Genomic DNA, 26,913 nt, shown 5'->3' on the forward strand with positions numbered 1-26,913 from the left:
TAGAATGCTCGCCTTCCATAAGGGAGACCCGGGTTCAATGCCCGGGCCAACAGGCGCCCCCTCCAAATAAAGGAGGGGGGGGGTGCTCAAGGAAGATAAAGGCAGTGCAGAAAGCAGAGGAAAAAATATGGCTGAAAGTCATAAGGAAGGAAAAAAGGGCAAAAACTGACAACCAGAGGAAAAGAAAGACCTTTGAAAAATATGATGTCTGAAATTTTAAAAAATCAACAGAAGAGTTAAATCATGAAATTAATCAAAATTCTGAGAAACCAGAATCAAACGACAGAGATGGGAAAGTTAGAGATTTAATCTAACAGGTCCAATTTTGGAAAAATAGTAGGTCTGGAAAGAGAGAACAGAAAAAAGCATGTCTGTTAGAGATTATTAAAGAAACATTTTATGACCATTTTCCAAAATGAAAAATATGGATTTCCAAACAGAAAAGCTTACTGAGTTTTTGGCTAGCTAATTAAAAGTACCATTGAGCCAAATTATTATGAAATTTCAAAATATCCAGGATTAATAAAAGATCCTAAAAACCTCCAGAAAGACAAAACAAATCCCTCCCATGTAAAGGACTCTGAACGGTCTTGTGCTTTTCTGGGAATTAGAAAATCATAAAACCTTCAACATCTTGACAAATGGCATAAAATTCTATACCCAGGTATGTTATGAGGCTAGCATAAAAATATGTTAGGGGATGAAAGTTCTTAAAAATGTGCCTTTCATGATTTTTTTCTCCAGTAGCTTCTGGATGACATTCACCATGAAAATAACTGAGTAAACCAATGAGGGAGAAAAAATATACAGCAGGAGACATATTTATAAAGACGGGAATCCAGTACAGAGAGAGGCAGAGTCAGTTCCCAGGAAAATGGTGAGGAACGAAAAGTTCCATGCGATGGGCCATAACAGATGGGTTAATGAGCAATTTCCAAAGATGTTAAAAGGCTCTAGAAGGGACACTGCAAAACAAAATTGGCTCTGCAGATTGCCTGATATATGGAGATCTTATGAATCTTTCACACTTTAAATAGGAAGCATTTTTGTTAGAAATGCAGAAAATTAAGCAACCAAAAATGAGACAATTATAAACATCAGATAATAATAAAACCGAAAAAGGAAAGGCGTAGAGACGATGTCTAACTGTAAGGTGGGTGTGTGTGTGTATGTCATAATATGAACTTTTGGGATCAAAACTGTGACATAATATTGGGAGAGAAGGGATTGGGTGGAGTAGTGCAAAAGATTTAAATCTTCATGTCAATAATCAGAATTTAGTGAATAGGGTTCAAAAGACAAGACTAGGAATTAGAAGTATAAACACATAATTTTAAATTACGGGACTAAATTCGGGAAAATATAAAGCATAAGGAGACTTCTTTGGGGGGTTGCAAGTGGATTTTGGGATAGTTGATATTCATTATAAGACATACTCCATTTGACTTGTTAACTGCATACTTCATTTAAAAATAAACAAAATAATAAAGCAAAGTGGAATTGTTTTACATGTTGAAGGGATTGCCAGGACTTTCCCAAGGGTGGATTATGGTCCAGGCCTTGTCACAAAGAGGAACTGAAAATTGTGAGTATGGATATGTCACAAGGGGCTTGCTGTGTTGTGTTGTGTTTTGGCTTTATCTTAAAAGGGATTGGAGATTACTGAAGAACTTTTATTTAAAATAATGCATTTACATTTTTAAAGGTCCCAGTGCTTTGACAAAGATGCCATTTTGATGGCGTGGCTTCCAGCCTGACCCTCCGGTCCTTGCTTCATTCTGGCGCAGCTACTTTTCGGTATATCCTTCAGTCGCTCCACTGCTGAGGTCTTGCTAACTTGCCACAGACCCGAGAAAACCTTGGCAAATTTACCTGTAAAGGGTTGAGAGTAAGTATTTCAGGCATTTGGAACACTCATGGTCTTTGTTACATGCTTTTATTATTTTCATAATTCCTCCAACCACTCGTAGCTTGAAGACCACGCAAAACAAATTCCCATCCAGTGCAAGCCTCCCCTGAGAGCTCTGAGCCAGTGTGGCAGCTATGCCATCTCTGCAGGTAATGGGGTGTCTTCCATTCCTCTGTTTTCATGTCATGTGGCTTCTCAGAGACCGTCGTGGTCTTCCCGTGAGGCATCTAGACGAAGCATGGGTTCCTTAGTAGGGGCTGCAAAGGCCCTCATTAACCGGGTTCCCTGCCCCACTATGAAGTTCTCACCCGGTCCTTTCCCAGGGACTGCACAGAATGGCCCAGAAACTTCGCACCGTCTGCCTGAGGTCACTCAGTCGCTCCACCATACAGATTCCTGGGCCCCACCTGCCTATAGGAAAGAATTCTCAGGCGCGAGGAATGGTTATAGGGCCCAGCCAGGAGCACCGTATGAAGCCACTGCTCTGTGAAGGGCCCTCCTGAACCAGCTCCTCTGGGCCGTGGCCCCTCAGCACTGCCCCCTGGAGGAGTGCAAGTTAGAAATGCACTAAGTTGCAACTCACCTTACCACCAGCTTCTCCTTTGCAAACGCATGTGTGTTTTTTATGCAAAGAGGGTTTCAAGCCTATGCGCAGAAGTATGCCTGGTTGCAAATTATTCTGCAAATAAGGATGGTTTCTGCCCAAATATAGAAGAAAACCTGTTTTAAAATAACAATGTGAAAAGAAATCTTTGTGTGATTCCAGCAAAAGCGTAGAGCAGACCAGCTAGAATGCTTGCCCATGCAAACAACAAAAGATCCTGGGAAAAATAAATGCATGATTTTCAACAGTTGCCTAAGCTCACAATAAAGAAAAGGAAACCTGTAGGGGACAGACATGGAGAGGAGACAGGGACTTGCAGCTCTTGGAGAAGGACCCGGAGGGCCTGGAGCATCCTGAGGGGGGTTGGAAGAGGGGCACTGACCCCTCCCTGGGAAATTCAAGGCTGCAGCCCCAGTGAGGGGGGCAGGCATAATAAACTCCACCCTCTAATCAGGGAGATCGTAAGTAATTTGTCTCCTTCTAAAACAAGGTGGGATTTTTTTTCCTATGAAAAATCAACTCAGTATATTTGATAATAGAATTACACTGGCTGAATAAAGTAGAAAAATCCAAACTGAAAAGCAAACATAAAAATTGGTCAAGTGCTGGAGTCTCTGGCCAAAACAAAGGTAAAAACAAAACAGATCAAGTCAGGCTGGACCGAATTCCAGGAGGAAAGAAAGCATCTTTGTCACACATAAGATGAGGGCACTGAAAACACTTCAAATAGAGGAAGAACAATCTCTCATAGGCAAGAGACAGTAGTTGCTAAAAGGAAATATTTGTTCCCCAACAGCTTGAGATTTTAAAACTCCAATCTCAAGGAAATTATAACGTAATTATGTTTAACATTACTGGAGAAGTACAGCTATGGATCCCCTAGGTAAATAGTGCAACGTGAAAAAAACAGAGCAAGATGAGAAAACACACAGATACAGAAATTTCTTTTTAAAAAAGAACTAAGCAGTCACTGGGAAATTAACCAAAATGCAGTGCAGAGTAATAAGGAAATAAGAAAGGAAACATGAAATATAAGGGGACAATATCCAAATTACACACAATAGGAGTTTCAGAGAAAAATAATAAAGAAAATGAAAGACAGGCAATATTTGAAAAAAATTTCAGAACTGGGGAAAGACATGAATCCTATAATTTCAAAAGTATTCCAGGCCCTAAGAAGGATAAAAAAATAAATAAAGCCATATGCAATCACATTTATGCTAAAACTGTAGAGCACTGAAGACAGAACTTCTAAAAGCACCTAGAAAGAAATGAGAATTGAGAAATGCTCTATAGACCAACAGTTCGACCGAGTGGAGACTTCCCAACACCAGCAGTAGAGACAGGAAAACCATGGAATAATATTTTCAGTGCTGTGGGAGAAAGTGTTGGAATGTCATTCTGAAGTGAAAGTGAATGCATATAGTTTCATTCATATGTATACACATAATTGTAAATACATAGATGATAAATGGATAGATAGAATATCATTCTATGACAGAGTTAATAAGTATATGCTTCAGGAAGAAACTGAACCCAGAGAGTAGTAAGACAGAAAAAACAATAGTGTAAAAAATGTATATATCAATACGTAAATCTGAACAACGTTGATTACAAAACCTAATAAGGTAAATAATAGTGACTAATTTGAAGAGATTTTGAATCTTAACAATGCTATAAATTACTCACATAAAATATAGTGAGATGATTTTTAGTCTTAACTTCTGAATTGAGACTCAAAATATTTCCTTGCTAATTTGCACTTTGTAATGAATTTAAAACCAATATGCATTTAAAATCTTAAATATTTCTAATCATCCTTTAAACTAAACTACATATTATTCAAATATGCCTACCAAGAATATTATTGATAGTGCAAGTCATTCATCAGTAATTCATACCATTTTCAAATCATCCTTGTTTTTTTTTCAAAATGTTAGCATAACATTGTCTGCTTGTATACCAGTGTCAACCCTCTTTGTTGACCATCATCAACCCTTACTGATGGCCATTGTCAACCCTCTTTGATGGCCATCATCAACCCTCCTTGTTGACCATCATCAGCTCTCATTATTGGCCATCATCAGCCCTCCTTGTTGGTCATTGTCAACTTTCCCTGTTGACCATCATCAACGCTTATTCTTGGCCATCTTCATCCCAAATGTTGGCCATCATCAACCTTCCTTTTTGGCCATGATCAACACTCATTGATGACCATCATCAGCCCTCATTGTTGGCCATCGTCAACTCTCACCTACCCAGCAGGTGACCTTCAAGCTGATTGGAAATGGTTGTGTCTTTTGCAGGGTGGTAAAACAAGTAAGCAACACCAGGTAGCTTAATGAAAAATCTTGATTTTTTTTATCATGAATGTTTTGCATTAATTTTTATTTTTTAAATTATTGCATAAAAATACTGTTTTTCTCGATTACAGAGGTTTTTAATTCACTCTTAAGTCTTGTGCTCAAGGCAATCATGTCAATAGCTTCATGTTAATCCCAGCCATGTCTAGGCATTAAGGAGGTAAAAAGTACAGGTGTGGAATCTGGATGGCTAATTACTTACAAGAGCATTAAAGGGTAACAGCCCAAGAAAGTGGATTTTGTGTGTCTAAATGGAACCATTGAAATATTTGACAACTGTTATGATCTCAGGTATGTACTGTAACAATCAGTTTACTTAAACGTATGCATTAGAAAAAGATGTCCAACTCAAAAGGTGAGAGAAAGCCTGACAGATTAAACCCAAAGTGCAAAAATGGACATAATGAATATGAATTAAATAGATAACACAAAAATGATAGAGATAGAGTAATGAAGCCCAAAGTCACTTTTTAAACAGTCATAAAACAGAAAAATTAAAGATTTCGTAAATATAGTTTCACATTTCTTAGATAAAATACAAATAAGTTGAATTCAATTGAAATGTTTGTGTTTATGTGTAACACATTCTTATCACAAGAGTTTCAGTCACTGAGAGATTTCAAACAGAGACGAAAGTTTATCCTGGAGGTTATTCTTATGCATTATATAGATGTCCCTTTTTAGTTTATGGTGTATTGGAGTAGCTGAGGGAAGTACCTGAAATTGTTGAACTGTGTTCCAGTAACCTTGCTTCTTGAAGACAATTGTATAAAGATATAACTTTTTCAATGTAACTATGTGATGGTGAAAATCTTGTGTCTGATGCTCCTTTTTTCCAGGGTATGGACAGATGAGTTAAAAAAAATATGGATTAAAAAATAGAAAAATAATGGGAGGATAAGGGGTAAAAATTGGGGTAGATGGAAATGCTTGTTGTCAATGAGAGGGAAGGGTAAGGGGTATGGTATTTATGAGTTTTTCTTTTTGCCTTTTCTTGCTTGTGCTGGAGTGATGCAAAGTTTTAAAAAATGATCATGGTGATGAATACATGACTATGTGATGATATTTTGAGCCACTGATTGTACACCATGTAAGGAATGTATGTGTGTGTAGATTTGTCAATAAAAATAGTTTTTTAAAAAAGGACCAGAACCTAAGAGATAGGAGTTGGTACATTTAACTGGCAGAAATACCAAGTTCTGGAACCCTGGTTGCAGTATTAAGGTCCACAAGATAAAAATATTGCTGTCCTCTAAGATGTTTCACTTTTGAAAACAGTATGAAATATTTCAAAGATTCAAAAAATTTTAGAGAATAATACCTTTACCTAATGACTTTTTCAAATATTAATGTTTTGCAATATTCATTTTGGATCTTTTAAAAAGAAAGGATAAATTACAAATACACTAAATTACAAAAAGATAATGCATAGTTGACTTGACTTTTAAGATCAATTAATATAATTCACTGGGTTCACAGAGAAAAGTAGAATAATTCATTTTGCAGATCATCTCTAAAGCAAATCTTCAAGCTATTAAAACTATCAATAGAATTTAGCAAATATGTATTGCAAGAAGTTAAAAATAATTACTGTTACTTCATGCACAAATTTATAGACAAATGTGTATTATAAATTGTGAAAACAGATAAATATTTTGTAAATATTTAAATGTTGCATTAATTTTTAAAGCCAGATACTTACAGTGTATTTATACTTTTGTAAAACTGTAGAATTACACAGCTGTACCGTAGTTGACTGTAAAATATATGTGTGATGTTGAAAAAAATGAATCAATAATTTAATGTTAAAAATTGCATGCAGCCAGGATATTTTGAGCTATAAGAACAGAATAAAAGACATACGCAGATTGCCAAATTAATGCCAAGTGAATCAGGAAGGAAAAAGTGGCTTTTTAAACAGTTGGTAGATTGTATGCCAAGCAGAGAACATAATATACTTCGGGAACTAATTAGATTTCATTAGGTGAATTCGTTATTTTCAGAACTGGCTGGTTATAAGACATAAAATCTTAATCTCAGATTGACTCTGTTTTGTTTGCTTATTTATTTAATTTTTAATAACCTAAATGGAAATGGGTAGATTAAAATATTGATGGCTTGGAAACTTTCTTCATGTTACAAACCTATTATGAGGAAATCTAGGAATAGATTCCTTATATAATTAACACGAGGGGAACTTCAAAATGCCTATAAATTAAAAAGCCAGAAAATAGAGGAAATCATTAGCATTTGCTATTCACAGCCTGAAACATGGAAGGAAGGATTTCAGTCAGCAGTTCTGTGTCACTGGAAGTTGGGAATAAGTCATGGAACTTGGGAATGAGCCTCACTTTTCAACATTATGAAAAAAGTGAAAATGCCACTGACAGAGTGTCAAAATACTGCAATATTTCAATCTTCAAATTTGACATACAGTATCTTCTCTTGCTGTTGAAATGGTCCATGCAATCATTATAGAGAAACTCATTCAATCTTTTTCTAGCTAGAGACTGATTCCACTTCCCCAACCTAAATCCTCTGGGTTAGAGGAAGGTAATATCTTAAAGAAAGTGTGTTTCTCGCAGCTTTATCTGACATAGTTTTCACCTTTGTCTGTGTTATCCATCTAAACATCTCTATAGTAAAAATTGTTTAAAAAAATTAGATGATCAAATTTAACCAAAAGAGGAATACAACCGTGGCCTAAAAACATTTAGTTCTTGTTGATTTTTTAAATCATGTCCTGAAATCAATACTCTTTGGTAAGGATGACATTGTGTTGGTTGGTTAACAGGTTACCCCTTTTCTTGTCCTTTGCTGACCTATCAGGATGAATTAAATCCCACATTTTTCACTTACTTGAATCCTTGAGACTACTGAAATAATACAGGCGGAAGTACTTGTCTGTTTGGCTGCCAAAATGCTTGTCTAAACCTCTGTTATTACTTTTATTATTATAATGTAGTTTATAATTTTACTAATATTTCTTTCATGGAATATTGTATGCCCATGAAAGTTGGTCTCCAGAACTAGTTTGTATTCTAAATATGCAATCAATATTTGGTGAAGAAAGAAATGAGGGTGCTTGGATAACACAATAGTTAGAGAATGAATTATCCTCTATAAAATAAATAAAACCTCATTATCAGCTTTTGACCCTTTAGCTGTAATATTAGTGATTCATGGTGTGGAAACCTAGCACAATGGAACATATGATGGTGCATTTTGATAAAGGAGAGGAGACAGGTGGATGATGGTGTTGGTTCTATAGGCCATTAGAACAGGGAACCCTGTACTGAGAGCAAAATTGAAGGATGACAGAAATGGAATTGGCAGTTGCTACGAAAAGTACTATTTTATGTCACAATTTTCACTAAAGCAAAGTCTCTTTCTGTGGAAAAAATAGTAGAAGGGTAACCACTGGTTGCTTTTGCCACATAGAGTTAATCTCAAAGGAAAGATACTAATTAACATGTACTACTTCTAATATCAATGAATCATTCAGTAGTCATATCCACAGAAAAATCTGTTGTGTCTGAGGGGACTGCCAGATTCATTTGATAGCCAGCAATTGCTTTTCTTATAAAGGTACCATTAAGTATGAGAAATGACATGTAAGTGGCATTGAAAGGAAATGAAGCATTTTATGAACAAAAAACTGTGACTCAATAGTGAGCTAAAAATCAATGAAGACAAAGAAGTTTTTCCAAAATAAATCCTGTCAAATGTTCTTACTGTGAACTTTTTCTATATTTTCTCATTTTATAGTGGGAATTAGTTTATAAGACAGCAGTACCGAATGTTCTCTGAGACAATGGGAATTTTCTTGTCACGACACATGACTTCTCAGAGACGTCTTTACTCTTTTCTGCTGCAAAATAATATTCTTCCCTACCTTTAAAAACTCTGTCCCAAACCCTTCTCTCTCAGGAAGCCTTACGTAATAAGTCCTTAGCCTCTCTGATCTTTTCATTCAGGTGATTACACTATTAACCACTGTAGCACTAAAGTTTCTAAGTCAATATCTCTGAGTCATTGTGTGTTTATTTGTAGGTGTGCTGGTTTAAAACTATTTTGTACCCCAGAAAGCCACACGCTTACCCTAATCCAGTCCAAAAAATAGGGGCAGACCTATTTTTTGGGTAGGATCTTTTGATTAGACTGTTTCCACGGAGATCTGACCCCACCCATTCAAGGTGGGTCTTGATTTGTTTACTGGCATTCTTTAAGAGGGAAACATTTTGGAGAAAGCTGGCACAGATGTCTGGAGATGCAGAAATATGCCAGCTGCTAAGCAAAGACTCATAGAAACAGCCAGAACCTGGAGAGAGCTGACACAGATCGCAGAGAGATGAAACCACGAGACACAGATGTTCGGAGATGGTAAGCTAAGAGATAAAACCCAGAGTTTGCCCCCAGAGAAGATAAGTGAGGCCCCGGACGCTGGGAGGGCCACTGGAATCAAAAACTGAGAGCAATGGAACCCAGGAGCAAAGGAAGAGTAGACGCTGGCAGTGTACCTTCCTATATGACAGAGAAACCCCAGAATCTGCCTTTTTTAAGAGAAGGTATCCTCTTATTGGTGCCTTAATTTGGGCAGTTTTATGGCCTTAGAATTGTAACTTATAGCTTAATAAATCCCCTTGATAAAAACCAGTCTATTTCCAGTATATTGCATTCTGGCAGCTTTAGCAAACCAAAACAATAATTTCCTTTTCTGGCTTTCCTATTGGATGATAGGGATGAAAACATCTGTTAACTTCAAATTTAAGATGTTTAAATAGAAAAGAAAAATAATTGCTAGTACCCTAACACTCTTACCAAACTACCTACTATTTCCCTGTTCTGGGTCTATCCATTTTAACATTATGTCCTTAGCCCTTCTCTTTAACTTAAGAACTTTGTCATTTTGTTAAATGGTCCATTTTAAAAAAAATAATAAAACTCACGAATGCAGAAAAATTGAAACAGAGAAAGGCGGTGAGACGGTGGCTCAGTGGCAGAATTCTCGCCTGGCATGCCTGAGACCCAAGTTCGATTCCTGTTGTCTGCCTATGCAAAAAAAAAAAAAAAAAAAAATTGAAACAAAGAGAATAAAAGGTCTCTAAAATCTTTGAGTCTATTTTTCACAAGGCGATATGAAGAGAATTGGGAGTATAAAGAAATAGAAGAGGTAGGGAACCAACCGTGGATAAACATGATAATGTGCTGATTTGTATCTCAGTTGCTTTCCACCAAGGACCGCCATACTAGAACCACCCCCCAGTAAGCCTGTGGTTCCATTTTGTGCTTGAATAAGCTGGAGGTAAGTGTCCAAGTGCTGTGGGCATCACTTAAGCCCAGGGACCGGCAGCCAGGACTTACCCCTAGTATGCCGTAGTTAGCTGAATCTCAATTCCTTCCAAAATACCATGTACAAAGAGATATGCTTTTATTGCAATGGAGAGAAATATATTGAGACTTTAGGAAGAGAGTCAAGTGTTTTCCTTATATACTGCCTGGCCAGAGATTTTAGAAATTGTAACAACCATTTACTTTACCAAATACAAGACAAATTTCCTCCACTGGTAAGATGCCTATTTTATTTCATTCCTTGTTTACATTTTAAAGCAAATTTATTCTGTTCAAAAACAAATACTGTTGTAAAACTGAATTAAAATTTATCACTAATTTTTTTCTACAGCCTGTCACAACTTTAGAATTTGGCTTGATTTTAGCTGTTTTTGTTTTTTCTTTGCAAACTACCAGGAAGAAATGCAGAAAATCTAATTGAGTCAACATTGCTTTCCTATCTGCCACACGAACCGCCTCACAACGCTTTGAGCTCAGCCTAAGATAACATGAAGGATAAACACCCCAGTATTACGTTCAGAAGACAGATCTTAGAGCCAACACGCAGCATTTGTTCTTTCCATAAATACTTACATTTATCTGAATTTTAGAAAGAAAAATGCAAATTAATGCAATGACTCTTGTCTCTTAGGCAGATATTTTCAAATGTGTTGTGACTCTATCAATTATTCAGGGCCATAAATAAACTTTACTGCTAACAAGTTTATATTAGACCAGGGGTCTGATCCAGGTTCTAGCAATCAGGTAAAACCAAACCATAACAAGTCATAAAATATAGTAGCATATAAACATTTAAGTTTAAGAAGCACTCCACATGGAAAAAATGAGGGGCGCTGTGATTCATATTTTCATTAGCTAGAATAGCTGGACAATTTAAAGCACTACTTTAGATAACTTTCTAATAGTGTTAGAATTTCACAACTGAAAAGAAATTCATTATCTAGTTCGATGTCCATTTTTGTTTGTGGCTCTTGTTTTTATAGATAAAGAAACTGATGTCTGGAGAGGTTTATGACTTGCCTGCAGTTATCCAGACTTTTCTGGCAGGGCTGGGACGATTAGAGATGTCTTTCTTCCTTATATTTTTATTAGACATACTACCAAAAATAAAGGTATCTTTATAGTTTTTAGTTGCAATATTTTACATCATCTTCGATCCTGTGAGTCTTCAACGGGGAGGAAAAAATATGGGATAAAATAAAAGTCACAATTACTCTGACCTTTAAGGTTGAGCTGCTCATTGCAGGAGTATAAGTGTAAGACCAGACTATGGATTGGGAAAGTATGTGGCCAAATTTAGCCAAAGAGCATCTCCTGGACGAATCATGCTTATTAACTAAACTAAGGGAAAGAGAGGCAATATCAGAAGGAGGAAACCAGTTTGAGAAGGAGCTGACACTTGCAACAACTTGGGGACTCTCCTGGCACTGTGACCAGAGGTCAGTCAAGCTTCAAGCATCAAGGTGGGGGTCTCCTGAGGCCCTTCCCTCCTTCCCTGGACTTGGGTTGAAAGGCGGACACCAGGAGTGTGTTCAGGGCACTTGTATGGGTTAGGAGAGTAGTCTTCATCTTCATCAGCCAATGTTAGTGGACACTTGTGCTGGGTGATCCTCTGGACACGTGGGAAGCCTCAATGAAAGACCACGCAGGCAGGCCCCCTTCCCTGCCAGCTGGCATTTTGTAGAGAGTGACCACATGCACCATAAATGCGACACATGGATGCACAGAGGAGATCAATGTCTTGGAGTTAAATAGCACAAGTGAAGCAAATAACAACCTCAGCCATAGTCAGGAGGACAGGTGGGCGACAGTTTCAGTGGTAGAGAGAGTGGCCACATCAGGCACCACTGACCAGGTGCTACAGGACAAAAGCCCTGGGTTTTGAAGTTGCTCTGGAAGTAAAGGAGGTGAGAAATGTGACCACGGAAATACCTGAAGAAAGAGGATTTCAGGCAGCAGGGGCGGCCAGAGCATGGGACCTGAAGCACATGTCAGGGGAGGGTACAGGCCAGTGAGCCTCAGTGCATGGAAGGACCCAGTGGGAGAGAACAAGGCCAGAGAGGTTGTGACAGCTCAGGTGGCACAGGGCTTCAAAGGTCATCAGAAGGACTTTGGCTCCTACTCCCGGCACTGCAGTTTCAAGCAGAAGCACGTGTAGTAGCCAGGGTCCTCCAGAGAAACAGAACCGACAGGATATATTTATTTATATTTATATCTATATTTACATATAAATATTATGATATTTGTTATAGGACTTGGCTTATGCATCTGTGGGGATTAACAAGTCTGAATTCCACAAGGCAGGCTGCAAACCAGGCACATCAATGAAGGTTTTCGGTGAATCCCCCAGGAGAAGTTGGCTGACTGAAGTAGAGATGGACGCTCTCTCATCTGACTGCTGAAATCATCACTTCTCCCTCTAAATCCTCCCCTGATTGGATGAGAGTTCTCTCAGTGCTAAAAGCACTCTCCTCAGCTGATCATAAATGTCACCAGCCACAGATGCAATGCATTCAGTGATGATTTAAGACCATGAGATATCCTCACAGTGACAGTCAGGCCACTGCTTGCTGGACTGGACAACTGGTCAAGCTGACACATGAACTTAACCATCGCAAATATTTCACTGTAAATAAAAGCAATAGCAGTTATATCTTCACCTAATAATACTCAGCTGTTACTTCAGATGCATACAACTGGAAATGTGCTAAATCTCTCCAGAATAGGGTGCAAGTCCTTGTGTAACATTCACTCGTACATTTTACATCCTATAACTTAAATACTATAAAATGAACAATACAATGTATGTCATATATAAAGGAAATAAGATAAAGAAGAAAACAAAGATATTTGCTTTATGTACAAATACAAACATATTCATAACAAGGCGGAAATATTTATTTCATTCCAATTCTCATTTCTCTAACTGCTCACGTAATCATAGTTCATATTTATCACTACCTTCTTTCACTACCCACTCCATTTCCCTTTACCCTCAGCAAGCACTTCAGCTGGCCGTGGTTCTTTGCCAGATGAGGTGATCCAAACCTTCATTCCTGAAATTGCTGGGCTATCGGTAGTCCTGCCTGCATTGGGTAAAGTCAATGCAGTTTTCCATTGACTTTAATCACAGGACATGGTAATACTAAGAGACTCCCTAGGGGATCTCCTGTATTCCAGGAAAGTCTTCTGCACATCCATTGTGTAATTGCAGTCCTATTTCCCCTGATAGGCAGGATCAAATTACCCCAACCAATACAGTAATCCCCATTCCTTCCCTGTTGTTTCAGAGGAACAACATTGGCCAAGATGAAGTCTTAACTTCCAGTTCAATGGAATCATTGATGTGTCTCCTGGTAGGAGCATGCCTGCTTTTGGAACTAAGACCTGTAGACCAGCAGAGCTTAAGGTTTCAGTGACAGGCAGCAAAAATTTTGCTAGTGGATCACTAGAGGTGACAGTGAGTGGTACCACTCCCATTTCCATCCCTTGATTCCTGGACCCTTGAATTCTGTTTATGGGAAAAACTGCACCATAGAGTGGATGCTGATTTAGAGCATACACAGCCTCCTGGAGAACATTGTCCCAACCCTACAAGGAATTACCACCTAGTTGGCACTGTAATTGAATCTTGAAAAGACCATTCCACTGTCCATTTAATCCAACTGCCTCTGGATGATGGAGAACATGGTAAAACCAGAGAATTACAGGAGCATGTACCCATCCCCACACTTCCTTTGCTGTGAAGTGGGTTCCTTGATCAGAAGCAATGCTGTGTAGAATACATGATGGTGGATAAGGCATTCCATAAGTCCATGGATGTAGTTTTGGCAGAAGCACTGCATGCAGTGAAGGCAAACCATTTCTTGAATACATATCTATTCCAGTTATAAGAAATCTCTGCCCTGTTTATGATAAAAGTGATCCATTGCCACAAGGTAGTAGGTTGATCATCTCAGGGAATGGTGTCTTATTGGGGCCTGAATGTGGGTCCTTCCTGGCAGGTTGGGCACTCAGCAGTAGCTGTAGCCACATCGATTTTGGTAAGCAGAAGTCCACATTGCTGAGCCCATGCATAACCTCCATCTCTACCACCATGGCCACTTTGTTCATGAGCCCATTGGGCAATAATAGGAGTGTCTGGGGAAAGAGGATGACTGGTGTCCACAGAACAGATATCTTCTCCACTGGATTATTAAAATTCTCCTCTGTGGGATACAAATGACTTCATGCTTTTTGACCACTCAGAAAGGTCTATCCACCTGTCTCTTCCCCAGACCTATTGTCACCAATTTTCCAATCACGCAACTTCCAAGTCCCTGATTGTCCACCCAAACCATTAGCAACAGCCCATGAGTCAGCATACAAATGCAACTCCAGACATTTCTCCTTCCACGCAAAATGAACAACAGAGGTACTGATCAAAGTTCTTCCCAATGGAAGGATTTTTCTTCACCATTGTCCTTCATGGACACCCCAGAAAGGGGCTGCAGTGCTGTGGTTGTCCACTTTTGGGTGGTATCTGCATTTCATGCAGAACCATTTGTAAAGCAGGCCTGAGTTTTCTCTTCTTCAGTCAATTCACTGTAAGGAACTCCCCAAGAGACCAAAGCTCTGGTCTGGGAAAGAGAAGGTAATGTGGCAGGAGTGGGGACAGTGGTCATTTGGGCCACTTCCTCATGTAACTTACTTGTGCCTTCAGGACCTGCTTGAGCCCCACCTCGTGTATTCCATTTCCACTTTATGATGGAGTGCATAAAGCCCAAATTCATGGGTTGGAGGGTCAGACAATACCCAGCTTATGAAGGCAACTCAGGTCTCATGGTAACTGGGTGGCCATGATTATGCATTCAGTCTCCACTAAGGCCCAGTAGTAGGCCAAAAGCTGTTTCTCAAAAGGAGGTAGTTATCTGTAGAAGATGGTAAGACTTTACTGCAAAATCATAAGGGCCTGTTTTGTGATTCTGCTATAGGGACCTGCTAAAGGCTCCAGACAGCATCTCTATTTACCACTGACACTTCCAGCACCATTGGATCTGCTGGATCAAGTGGCGTCAGTGACAAAACAGCTTCTACAGCAGCCTGGACTGTCACAGAGCCTCCTCTTGTTTCAGTCCCATTCAAAACTAACTGCTTTCTGGTCACTGGGTAAATGGGCTGGAGTAGCACACTCAATAAGGAATATGTCATCTCCAAAATCCAGAAAGGGCCAACTGGTTCTCAAAGAAAGGCCAGATGCAACAGTTTATCCTTCACCTTAGAAGGGATAGCTAGACATGCTCCACACCACTGGATGCCCACCCTCACTTCAATGAGGTGGAAGAATCTCAAATTTTACCTTCCACCTTCTGACATGCAATTGCCTTACCAATACATCTCCGGTAGTTGCTATGTCTTGCTAATTAGGTCTAATCAGCATAATGTTCTCAATATAATGGACAGTTGCTATGCCTTGTGGGAGAGAAAGAAGATCAAGGTCCCAGTGAACTAGTTTATGACATAAGGCAAGGTTGTTGATAAATCCCTGAGATAGGCTGAATGCAAACTGTTTCTGGTGGTCCTTACTAATAGCTATTGAGAATAAAGCATTTGCCAGACCAATAGCTACAAACTAGGTACCAGGGGATGTGCTGATTTGCTCAAGCAATGCTACCACATCTGGAATAGCAGCTACAGTTGGAGTCACCATGTGGTTAAGTTTATGATAATCCATGTTATCCTCCAGAACCCAGGTAAAATAGGACAGTTAAATGGAGATGTGGTGGAATCACCACCCCTGCATCCTTCAAACCCTTGTTACAAAAAATAACAGTGGATGGGCATATTTTAGTATAGCCTCATTCACCTTCTTGACTGAGAAGTCAAGAGAGAAGGTGGGTGTTATTTTTCCAATTGTCTTATTGTTGAAGATTCATACATACAGCTCAGTGTTGGTTACAAAGGTGCAGCCCCAACTGTGTCCCATCCCACTCTCACAGGCAGTCAGGAAACAAATTACATCATGCCTTGGTTTTCTTTACAGTTTTATATACAATGTTGTTTTGCCCACAAAATATATTGTTTAGTTGTGAAAACTGAAAAGCAGTTACAAATTTAATTTCCTTTTCTAAGGAAGGGACAAATTACCACACCCAGAGAAGATATGTCAGAGAGTTTGTGTCTCAGTTTGCCTTCAGCTTCCCCGAGAGTTTATAAAAGTCCCTTCCAGGTCACAAAGTAGTCTTGGGAAACACATGGCCACCACAGTAGAATCATCTCTCTGGCTATAGCACAGCTAAATGCAGGTGGGTGGGTGACCATGTGTGATTTGCTTGTAAATTTAGCTTGGTATGGGAGGTTGAATTACATACCTTAGCAAAAAAGCATGTTTGATGGATTAATCTTAATTAATACCTGTGGGCATGAACCCATTGCCAATCAGGCTTCTGAAGATGCTATTTTTAGTTAAGGTGTGGCCAACTGAGCCAGGATTCAGAATCTGTCCTAAAACTTTTACTGGAGGTTTTATGAGAGGAAGCCATGGGAGGAGTCAGCAGCTGGAAGTCAGCAGACCCCAGAAGAGAAAGGAGAGGACATCATCATGTCATGGGAAAAGTAAGAAACTCAAGGATTGTTGGCAGCCAGAAAGCTACCCACCCTGGGAAGAAGCCAGCCTTCCAGTCTCTGGAAACACATGCTGATAATTTCCTGTGGTTAAGCCAACCCATTGAGTGGTACTTTTCCACTGATTGTCTTTTTATATTTGACTCTCTCTTTTTGAGATATTTCCTCAATTTTATCTTTCAACTCTTCTTTTTGCTTTTCATTTTTACTGTTAGGGCTTCACTTGAGTTTGCCAAATGAGTTTCCAAACCCCGTTTTCTTGTTTTTAAGTGCAATTCCTTTGGTTTTCATTGATACACTATTTCCTATTACTTTTCTGTGGGCATTCTTGCCTGGACCAGGAATGGACCAGTGGCCAGTCTTGTAGTGGCTAACGGGGGTGCAGGAGGGCTGGAGCCCCAGAACTCAGGGCATAGCTGATCCTTTCATTCTGCCTGTTTTCCCAGCCCAGGGATGGAAAGAATAGCCTCCATTGCTGTGTTATGGAAAGGTGAGCTAGGGAGCTGACACCTTCACAACCATCTTCAAGCAAGTGTATTTTACTTTACTTCCTATCAGGGAAGTATCTGACACTCTCATTTCTAAGGTATTTGAGGATTCTCTGGTTCAATTTTTTTTTCATTTTTCTTAAACTTTAGCTTAGACACATCAACCTGCATTCCAATTTCCAGAATTTTATTTGTTGTCTATTCTTCTGTTTTCCCCATATTTTGAATTTTGTCCTATAAAAACATTATCTTTATTGTAATTTTATGGATGAGATTGAAATTACATGCATATGTTTAATCTCCTAAACTGGAAAAAATCTAAGTTCCCTCTATCTTTAAAAACATGTAGGAATGGAGAATTTGTAATCTGGCTTTCTTTGTGATTAATGGAGTGAACTTTTCCAGGTATAGACACTGGCGAATTGAGGGGCACAAATGTCACTGGCACTCTGTCAAGACTCTAATGTTCCCTTTTTGTGAAATGTGTTTTCATAGCAGATATGGGTAAGAGAAATTAATATGGCTGGTTATTAAACTTTTCAAGAAAAAGATTAATGACTATTAAGAACAGATTGTAAACAGTAAAAGAACACTGTTCCCCTTTATTGTGGTGTCATTAAGAACCCCTCAAATATTATACCCACCTGTGATGACCAGGCCCTGAGTTCCTATACAAGGCTGTCACTCCCATTAGTAGACTCGTCCCTAGAATAAACCACTCAATTCCTTCAGCATCATAAAAAGAACACTGACCAAGGAAAAGATAAAAGCAAGTTTTTCTTATATTGTGAATATTTTATATATTGATTTTCACCTGTCTTCAATATTACCATTTCTGGAGCAAAATGATGCTGGAAACTTATTACTAATATTTTGATTGACAGACAAATCTAAGGACATATTTCTTCAGTTTGAGGACTGCTAATGTGTTGAAAAAATTATTGAGAAGTTACGGGATAGTGCAATGAAAACAACAAAAACAAAAAACAAAAACTTAAGATCCGGGGAGAAATTATAATCTTGTCAATAACTGTGAAGGGTTTGAGATTTCCCCCTACTTGCCAGCTAATGAATCAGTCTGCCACCGTTTCATGGACACTGGCAGAAGACAAAAGATGCCAGGGTCAGAGGAAAAGGACTTCATTACTCCTGGTAACAGAAGTATACGGAATATTGGCATTTTCTGAGTCCCAATGCCCCAAGATGGCATGGAGAGCCAGCACCTGCATACGCAGTGGGGTCTATTATAGGAGAAGAATCATGAGTTTACAGACCTGTCATCTTTTAGGATGGGCAGTAAATATGCCTAGGCTTTCCTCAGAGGGAGTTACCGTCTTTATTTGTTGGGCAGTAAGTCTGCCTGCCCTTTGTGCTGGAGCAGAGCGCTGTCATAAATCCTCTAAAGATGTAAACAAATCTGTCCTTTGCACTGGAAAGAGACATTATTCCTATCTTCCAATATTATTTGCTATATAAACATTCTTGAAAAGATCAGCTGGTCAAAAAGCTGTTAGCACCTTGCTTAGAAAATGTGCAGAAATGCAAGAGATTGATGTAAAATATTCTCCCAAGGTATCTCAGCACACCTTTCAAGGCCTTATCCCATTCTTTCTCTCTCTCTCTTTTTTAATTCACTGGACATAACTTTAAATCATCAGATTTAGAGTTCATTTTTACGTGACTTTAAAGAGAGAATTTCTGCTTTTCATAATGCATTAACCTTTATTTCTATGGTGTCAGTGAGGAATGATTTTATGGAGTACTGCTTAAAGTACCACATTATATTTTTCAAGAGTATAATCCTTTGAGTTGAGTGCATTTTTGCTAAATTCTGCTTTGTATACCATAAAGAGGATTAATGGGGTCTCCCTGTTCTCATCTATATGTTGCCACTAAAATTGCTTCCTAAAGATATATGAAAATTAACTCACATTCTCATAACAAGTTATGCTGTATTCATTGCATAAACAAAGAAATATTTCTGCTACAATGTTCAGAGACTTGTCTCATAAAATGTCTGTGCTCATGAAAATTGCTATGAATTGTAATTTTGTTTTGTATGGTAAATGTTTTAGAAAATCACCTTGAAAAATAATCTACATTATAAAATGATTATTCTTAGGCAAAGATTTTAAGATTTCTTCCTATCAAACCTAGTAACTCATCAAAATATATGTCTTGTAATTGCTATTATTTCTACCTAATTTACCTTATTATATCCCCACGTTAATCCTACAGAGAAAATGTCAAAACTGACAAAAATGTATGACAAAATTAATCTTAGCCAAATTTACTCTTGAAAGTAATTATGTTTCCAGCTTCTGTCTCTGCAAAATATCCTCCACATTTAATATGCTTTCGTCTCCCCTTTGCCTGGTGGGATTCTACATGTGATTCACGATTCAGCTCGAAGGCCTCCCCCCCGAGCGATTGCCTTTTTTTAATCTGCTAGAATTAACCTTGTTTCCCTTCTGCTGGTTTCCACCACAGGCATGGACGCTGCTTCTTGGGTAACCTTCACGTTCTGCTCTATCACTATTTTCCACCTCATTATTTCATCTGCTAGAATGTGTAAAGACATCTGTCTCCTACCCTTGGTGCTCCTCACGCACCATTTCTCCTAGGACTTTATTTTTTTTAGAACTTGTGCTCACAGAGATGGAGGTTTGCTCCCAATTCCTGCGTGCGGCGGAGGTGGTGTGGTGGATTCATAAGGAAGCTACGGAGACAGATGGAGCGGGAATCCATGGGAAGGGGACGGCCCCGCGTCCCATAGGGAGACAGAGGCTTGGAGTTGATTCCAGAGCAAGCTCATGCTGGACGGCAAGCATCCTTTATGGAGTTTGCACGTCTGCATCTCACTGCCCCATTGCACGGGAGAAGCGAAGCCCTCACAGTGCCCGACGAAGTTCTGTAAGCCCCAAGTCCAGTTTCCTCGCACTCTCACGGTGTGTCTCCGCTCTCCCCTTTGTCCAGTCACACTGGTCCCATGAGACTTTACCCGTGCCGTCCCCTCTCCACTCAGATACTCCACGGCTCACACTCACTTCCTTGAACCCATTACTTCAATGTCATTTGCTCCCTCTTCACTTAATATTGCACCCTATCCCTGGAGCCCTTAACTCACGTCTCCATACTTCTTACGTCCTTAGTACTTATTTTAGCATTCTAAATGCTTTACCAATTTATTTGGTCTATTGTCTGTTATACCCACTAGAATGTAAACTCTATAGGAGTAGAGGGATGTGTCCCTTTTAAAATTAAATTTGGAGATAATTGTAGATTCACAGGCAGTTATTAGAAATAATGCAGAGAGATCTCATGTGTCTTTTACTAGCTTCTTCCAGTGGTAACAGCTTGCAGAACACACTGCAGTATCACAACCAGACACTGTCATTGATACAGTATGCCGTCAACAGAGCATTTCCATCAGCACAAGGAACCTCGGGTGTCTCTTCCTGGTCCTGGCAACCACTAATCTGCTCTACCATGTGTAATTGTACAATTTAATAATGTTACACAAATGGAATCATACAGCGATAGCCTGTTGGGATTGGAATCTTTTCATTTGACATAGTCTTCTGGAGATTAATCTAGGTGCTTCTGTGAACCAATGGCTCATTCTTTTATTATTGTTGGGTTGTATTGCGTGATATGAATGTACCACAGTTTAACAATTCATCCATCAAATAACATCTGGGTGGTCTCGTTTATTGACTATAATGAGCATAGCTGCTATAAATATGAATGTGTCTCTGGAATAATTGCGGAGGAGTGCAATTACTAAGTCATATGGTGGTTGTATATTTAGTTTTCTAAGAATCTGAAAAACTGATTTCCAAAGTGTTTGTATCACTTTACATTCTCTCCACCAACGATGTATGACTGACTCAGTTTCTCTGCCTTGCAAGAATTTGGTGTTGCTTCTAATTTTTATTGTAGCCACTCTGAGAGGAGGGTAGTGACATCTCACTGTGGTTTTAGTTTGCTTTTCCTCAGAGTCTAATGATGCTGACCAACTTTTCATGTGCTTATTTTTCTTCTAAATATCTTTTTTTGGTAAATGTCTCTTTATGTCTTTTGCTCATTTTAGGATTGGATTATTTTTATCACAGCTGAGTTTTGGAGTTCTAAAAATTATTTTAGTTATTCTACTTACTTTGAATTTTATATAAAATTTAAAATAATCTGTCCTTCAGATACAAAAAAAATTTGCTAGGATGTTTATTGGAAGTGTGTTAAAACTTTATATGAATTTGGGGAGAATTGATATCTTTTGTATGTTGTCTTAAAATCCATTTATTTATGTAAACTTTGATTTTCTTTAACAGAGTCTTTTTTGTTTTCAGCAAATAAGCCCTTTATGTATTTCACTAGATTTGCCCTTATTTCATTTTCTGAACTATTTTAAAAGATATTGTTTTGTTTGTTAATTTTTTTAATTAATAAAAAAAGTTTAAAAAAAGATATTGTATTTTTAATTTCGGTGTCTGCATGATTATTGCTAGTATATAAAAAGTAATTGATTGTTATATATTTATCTTGTGACCTGAAACCTTGATAAACTCACTTTTTAGTTAAAAAAATTTTTTTTGTACTCCTAGATGAATGGCATAAATTCTTTGGGAATTTCATTGTAGGCAATCATGCCAACTGTAATCCTTTTATTGCTTTATAATACTGGCTACAACTTCTAATACAGTTGTTGAAAAGGAGTGGTGAGAGGGGGCATCCTTGTTTTGTTCCAGATCCAAGAGGAAAAGCATCCTGTCTTTCCTCATTAAACATAATATTAAATCTGAGTTTTTGCAGTTCCTCTCCATCTCTATTTTTCTGAAGTTATTTTAGTTCTGAGTAGGTATCAAATTTTGTCAAATGCTATTTTGCATCAATAATCTAATCATGTGTATTTTCTTCTTTAGTCATTAATGGAATGGATTGGATTGGATGGATTTTGAATATTGAACCAGCCTTGCATTCCTGGAATGAAATCCATTTGATCATGTTGTATAATTCATTTTGTATAATGCTGAAATATATTTGCCAATATTTTGTTAAGGATTTTGCATCTATGAATAATGTTGGGCTATAGTTTTCCTTTAATTGTATGCCTTTGTCCAGTTTGAGTGTCAGGATAAAAATAATTTCCTTAAATCTATTGGGAAGTGTTCCCTCACTTCTAGTTTCTGGAAGAAATTTTGGAGAATTGTAGAAATTTCGTAGAATATCTTTAAATATTTGGTATAATGCAACCATCTGGGCCTGGAGATTTCTTTTCTTTTTTGGGGGGAGGGGGGACAGGCTGATTTTAAATAAAATATTCAGTACCCTTAATAGGAATAGGACTATTTGTTATCTATTTCATATTGGGTGAATTGTGATAATTTGTTTTTAGAGGAATTGTTCTGTTTCATCAAAGTTGTCAAATTTGTGTATGTATAGTTGTTTGTAGTCTTTTCTTAATCCTTTTGTTATCTTCTCATTCTAAACTAATATGCTTTGTTTCATTCTTGAAATTTGCAATCTATTTCTTCTCTGTATTTTCCCTTCTCAGTCTGGTTAGTCATTTGTCAATTTGAAAGATATTTTCAAAAGACCCACTTATTTTTTATTGATTTTCTCTATTTTTTTGAATGTTATTGATTTCTGCTCTTATCTTTATTATTTCTTTCCTTTTGTTTTCTTTGGGTTTATCTTGCTCTTACTTTTCTCAGTTCTTGAAATGACCTCTTAGATATTTGATTTGAAAGTTTTCCCCTTTTATAAGGTATGCAGTGCTTTGTCTGTACCCTACAAACTTTGATTCTATATTTTCATTTTTATTCATTTCATAACATTTGTTGACTTCTTTGAGACTGCATCTTTGACCCACACATTATTTAGAAGTGTGTTAATTAGTTTCTGAGAGTTGAGGGATTTTCTTGTCATCTTTTTGCTATTGCTTGCTACTTTGGAGGAGAACACACTGTGGAATTTTGTTTTAAATATGAAGATGTTTGTTTTATGGCTCAAGGTGTGGTTTATCTTGGTTTATGTTCTGTGGGTATTTGAACTGAGTATGTATTGTGCTGTTGTTCAATGAAGTGCTCTATAAATGTCATTTAGATCCTATTGGTTGGTATTATTTCATTCATCTATTTCCTTGCTGAGTTTCTGTCTACTTATTCTATCAATTGTTGAGAGATATGTGTTGAAGTCTGCAGCTATAACTGTGGATTTGTGTGGTTCTCATTTCAATTGTATACATTTTGTTTCAAATGTTTTTTAGCACTGTTTAGTGCATACATATTTATAATTGCTATTTTTATTGGTGGATTAACCCTTTTCTCATATATAATGTCCTTCTCTGTGGTAATTTTCTGAACTATATTTTATTTGATATTACTAGAGCTATTCCTGCATTCCTTTTATTAATTTTTGCATTATATTTTCCCTCCTTTTACTTTCAATCTTCCTATATCATTAGAATTGAAGAGATTGCTCTACATATTACATTATATTTACATCATTTATATGTCTACTATGTTGTCATTTACCAGTTTAAGTGAAATATAGAAACCTTCCCTCCTTTTTTGTCCCTTTGTTTTGTTCTATTAGACATAAAATTATCTTAATATTTCCTCATTAGATAATGTAGGAATTTTTGTTTCAACAGTCAATATGTTTTGACGTATTTTTATCTAAAACATATTTTAGATATGTTGTTTTTTCCCCTGGTTTTCCACTGTTTCTTCCTTTATTGGTTTTTCCTTGTTGACAAAATTTTTTAAAGGCATTTTTTTGTTAGGTCTGTTGGATACAAGTACTCTTTTATTTCCTTTATCAGAGAATGTCTTTATTTCCTTTTCATTTCTGAAGGATATTTTCCCAGGGTGTAGGATTCTGGGTTGGAAGTTATTTTCTCTCTGCACTTCATAAATGCCATACTATTTCCTTCTTACCCCTATGGTTTCTGAAGAGGAATCTGCTCTCAGCCAAATAATATTTCCCCTACAAGTATCATTGTTCTCTGACTGTGTACAAGACTTTTTTCTTGTCTTTAGTTTCATAAGTTTAAGTATGATTTGTCTTGGGGTAGATTTCTTTGGGTATATCCTATTTAGTTTTAATTTGTTTAGGATTTACTTAGCTTCATGAATCTGTAGGATTATGTCTTTTGTCAAATTAGGGAAATTTCCAGTCTTTCGTTGTTGTTACTATGTGTTTTTAAGCTGCACTCTCTTATCTCTCTCTTCCTGTGATTCTGATGTCATAAGTATTATATCATTTGCAAGATATTTTTTCATGTGTTCAAGTATTTTCATATGTGCTCATTGAAGCATTTTTAGCAAGGCTATGCTGAAATCTTTCTCATATATTCACATTATTTCTGCCATTTCAGTCTTAGCATCAGGTTTCTTTTCCATTACATTTTATATCTTCTTGCTTTATGACTACTAGCGAATGATTTTCAGTTAGAACCTGCACATATTCATGTATGTTATGTGATATGGATCTTATTTAAACTCTTTGTTTTACTGGCTTTCTCTAGCATTGTTCTGGTGGGGGCTTGGCAGGTGCTGCCTCATTCCTGACATGTGGGAATAGGAGTCCATGTGTCCCACTTGGGTTCTGCTGACACTGAATTGGAGGTACTTCTCCTTACTCCTGGATGGAGTCCACCTTCCAACATGCTTTTCACTAGTACCACAGTAAGGTAGCCTCTTTACTGTTGGTCAGTGGTGAAAGCCCTGACTCTCCACTTGGCCTTCTTATAAGAATGGTCTGCTGTGCTCCATCACTGCTGCTGGGGTGGAAATCCATTTTCCTGCCTTGGCCTCAAGTGGCTCTCTGGAGGGGGAGATGCTTGGGGTGAGGGTCCTGGCTCCACACTTGGCCACCTCTAACGTTTCTCCATTTAGAGTGTTGGAGCACCTTGCTATGCCTTCAAGACCGTGAAGGCTAAGAGTCCCATTCTGCCTTTGCCAGTGGGGCTGGGGCTGGCCCCACAGGGTTTCTCTGTGAGGTTCAGCTGTAGTAGACAAGCTATCATCTGAAAGTTTTGTCTTGCTAACCTGCCTCTTCCCTGTTACTTTGGCTAGAAAAAAAACCAGTTTTTTGTCATTGTTGTTGTTTGTTTTGCTGTTGCTTTTATCTGCACCTGTTAATGTTTCTGCATTGCTGGCTTCTTCACTCCAAGTTTAGAGTATGTGAAGCTGAAAGAAAACCTGGGAAACTCATCAGCATGCTGTTTCTGGGTTCCCAAACTCTGTCTGTCTTCTTTGGTCTACCTTTTAGAATCTTTGCATGTTTATTTTATACATAAGGGCACGGGCTTTATTTGAACACAACAGGAGGACTAAAGAAAAGTACATCTACATTACCTTTTCAGAAGCCCATGTGCTGCTTCCATGCGCCCACATGGTGACTCCATACACTGGCTCATTGTGACAGTCCTGCGGTATCCAAGGACAGGATGGCCTGAACTCCCCTGGGAAAGCCATGACATGCTTGTTAAGAGACTTCTCTAGTAAAAAACTATGTGAGACAAAAATGTCCACGCAATTTGTGCCTTTTACCATGGTCCACTTAAATGTCTCTTCCCCATATTTCTTAGTCACCAGCCTTCAAACATTTCCCTCCCAGTCCTCTAACTGATCAGCTATGCCATGACCCACTGCCCAGACACCAAACATACCCTCATCTCAGACCACTGTCCCTTCCAGACAAAGCTGGGAGGCATATATCTTGCTTGAAGCTCTGCCCAAAAGGAGGATTTTCTTTCACTGAAGCTTTCCCAGGACGCCACAGACAACAGCTGTGTGATGCAGTTTTCAGCATCAGCACATAAAGCCAACCCATCCATGAAATCTATTTTTCCTTCTTGGGGTAACTGTATGGAATTCACCTACAACAGACCACAGGTGTATGCTAAAGAAGAGGCTTTGGTGCAAGAGGCCACATGAATGAGTGGTTTATTATGCCCTCCACACCTGCTCAGGAGTGATCGTGAAGCTTTACTTCCATTGTCTAATGCATGGTTGCTGGCCATGCCTGATGCTGAGGTCTGATGATTCTGGGAAGCTCAGCTCAGGATAACCCCTGTGGGCACAGCCACTTGATTTCCCATGGGCAGGTTCTCATTCCTCACCGGAGCCCAGTAGGATGGCACAATGGCTCCAGTGGCACGGAGAACTAGTGTCACAAGCACCTCTGGCACCCTGGATCTGTAAGGTCATGTGGCACCACAGCAGGGCTGCTTATATTGTGCCTGAAAACACTATAGAGCCCTGTCTTTTCCCGATATCCACTCAAAACTGGAAACCTTCTGAAGCTCAATGAAGGGTCAGAGGTATTCCATAATGTGGAATTTGCATTCTCCAAAATCCAAAGGGTGATATCTTGTTTTTAGTAGAGGAGATACAAAGCACAATAATTTGCCATTCATTTTAGAGAAGATGTCTGGCAACCCCAGACATTGGCCTCCAAAGCTTTCATCCAGAATGCAGGCCACTGAATCATCGTAAGGGTTTTCTCCCACCCTCTGGCATGTGTGTGACTCACCATGGGAACCAGGGCCTGTGACCTCCAGTCACCAGGTTCCATTGTGGAATG

The 26,913-nt window shown here is 38.4% G+C and overlaps 1 protein-coding gene and 1 long non-coding RNA gene across 6 annotated transcripts in view; one reads left to right on the forward strand and one right to left on the reverse strand.

Moving 5' to 3' along the window:
- The window catches only part of LOC143679235 (uncharacterized), a 67,274-nt gene extending 54,391 nt beyond the window's left edge, over positions 1-12,883 (forward strand). The window contains exons 2-3 of the long non-coding RNA XR_013173610.1: positions 1,706-1,888; positions 12,481-12,883. This is a non-coding gene — a long non-coding RNA (uncharacterized LOC143679235). The remainder of the gene's footprint in view (positions 1-1,705; positions 1,889-12,480) is intronic.
- LOC143679233 (uncharacterized) lies at positions 1,697-26,910 on the reverse strand. 5 transcript variants are annotated; one of them, XM_077155820.1, is made up of 4 exons: positions 26,863-26,910; positions 25,683-25,789; positions 9,826-9,928; positions 1,697-1,872 (listed from the first exon to the last, which is right to left on the reverse strand). In XM_077155820.1, exons 1-4 carry the CDS (start codon positions 26,902-26,904, stop codon positions 1,807-1,809), a joined length of 318 nt encoding a protein of 105 aa, XP_077011935.1. In that variant the 5' UTR covers positions 26,905-26,910; the 3' UTR covers positions 1,697-1,806. The 5 variants fall into 5 exon arrangements, with proteins under 5 accessions (XP_077011935.1, XP_077011931.1, XP_077011934.1 ...); XM_077155816.1 differs by lacking the exon at positions 26,863-26,910 and adding an exon at positions 26,450-26,836; XM_077155819.1 differs by lacking the exon at positions 26,863-26,910 and adding an exon at positions 26,450-26,836 and having other exon boundaries at positions 1,697-2,320.
- Positions 26,911-26,913: the final 3 nt, after the last annotated feature.

The sequence above is a fragment of the Tamandua tetradactyla genome, chromosome 4 (genome assembly GCF_023851605.1).
Source record: "Tamandua tetradactyla isolate mTamTet1 chromosome 4, mTamTet1.pri, whole genome shotgun sequence".
NCBI lineage: Eukaryota > Metazoa > Chordata > Mammalia > Pilosa > Myrmecophagidae > Tamandua > Tamandua tetradactyla.

What these genes read in the sequence shown, in the direction of transcription:
- LOC143679233 (XM_077155816.1), bottom strand. Translation starts at nt 26,537, where the DNA reads ATGACCTTACAGATCCAGGGTGCCAGAGGTGCTTGTGACACTAGTTCT. An exon ending in TGCCATCCTACTGGGCTCCG is followed by an intron (nt 25,790 to 26,449) that starts GTGAGGAATGAG and finishes TGGCTTTCCCAG; the next exon opens with GGGAGTTCAGGCCATCCTGT. An exon ending in GCACATGGGCTTCTGAAAAG is followed by an intron (nt 9,929 to 25,682) that starts GTAATGTAGATG and finishes TTTTTTGCATAG; the next exon opens with GCAGACAACAGGAATCGAAC.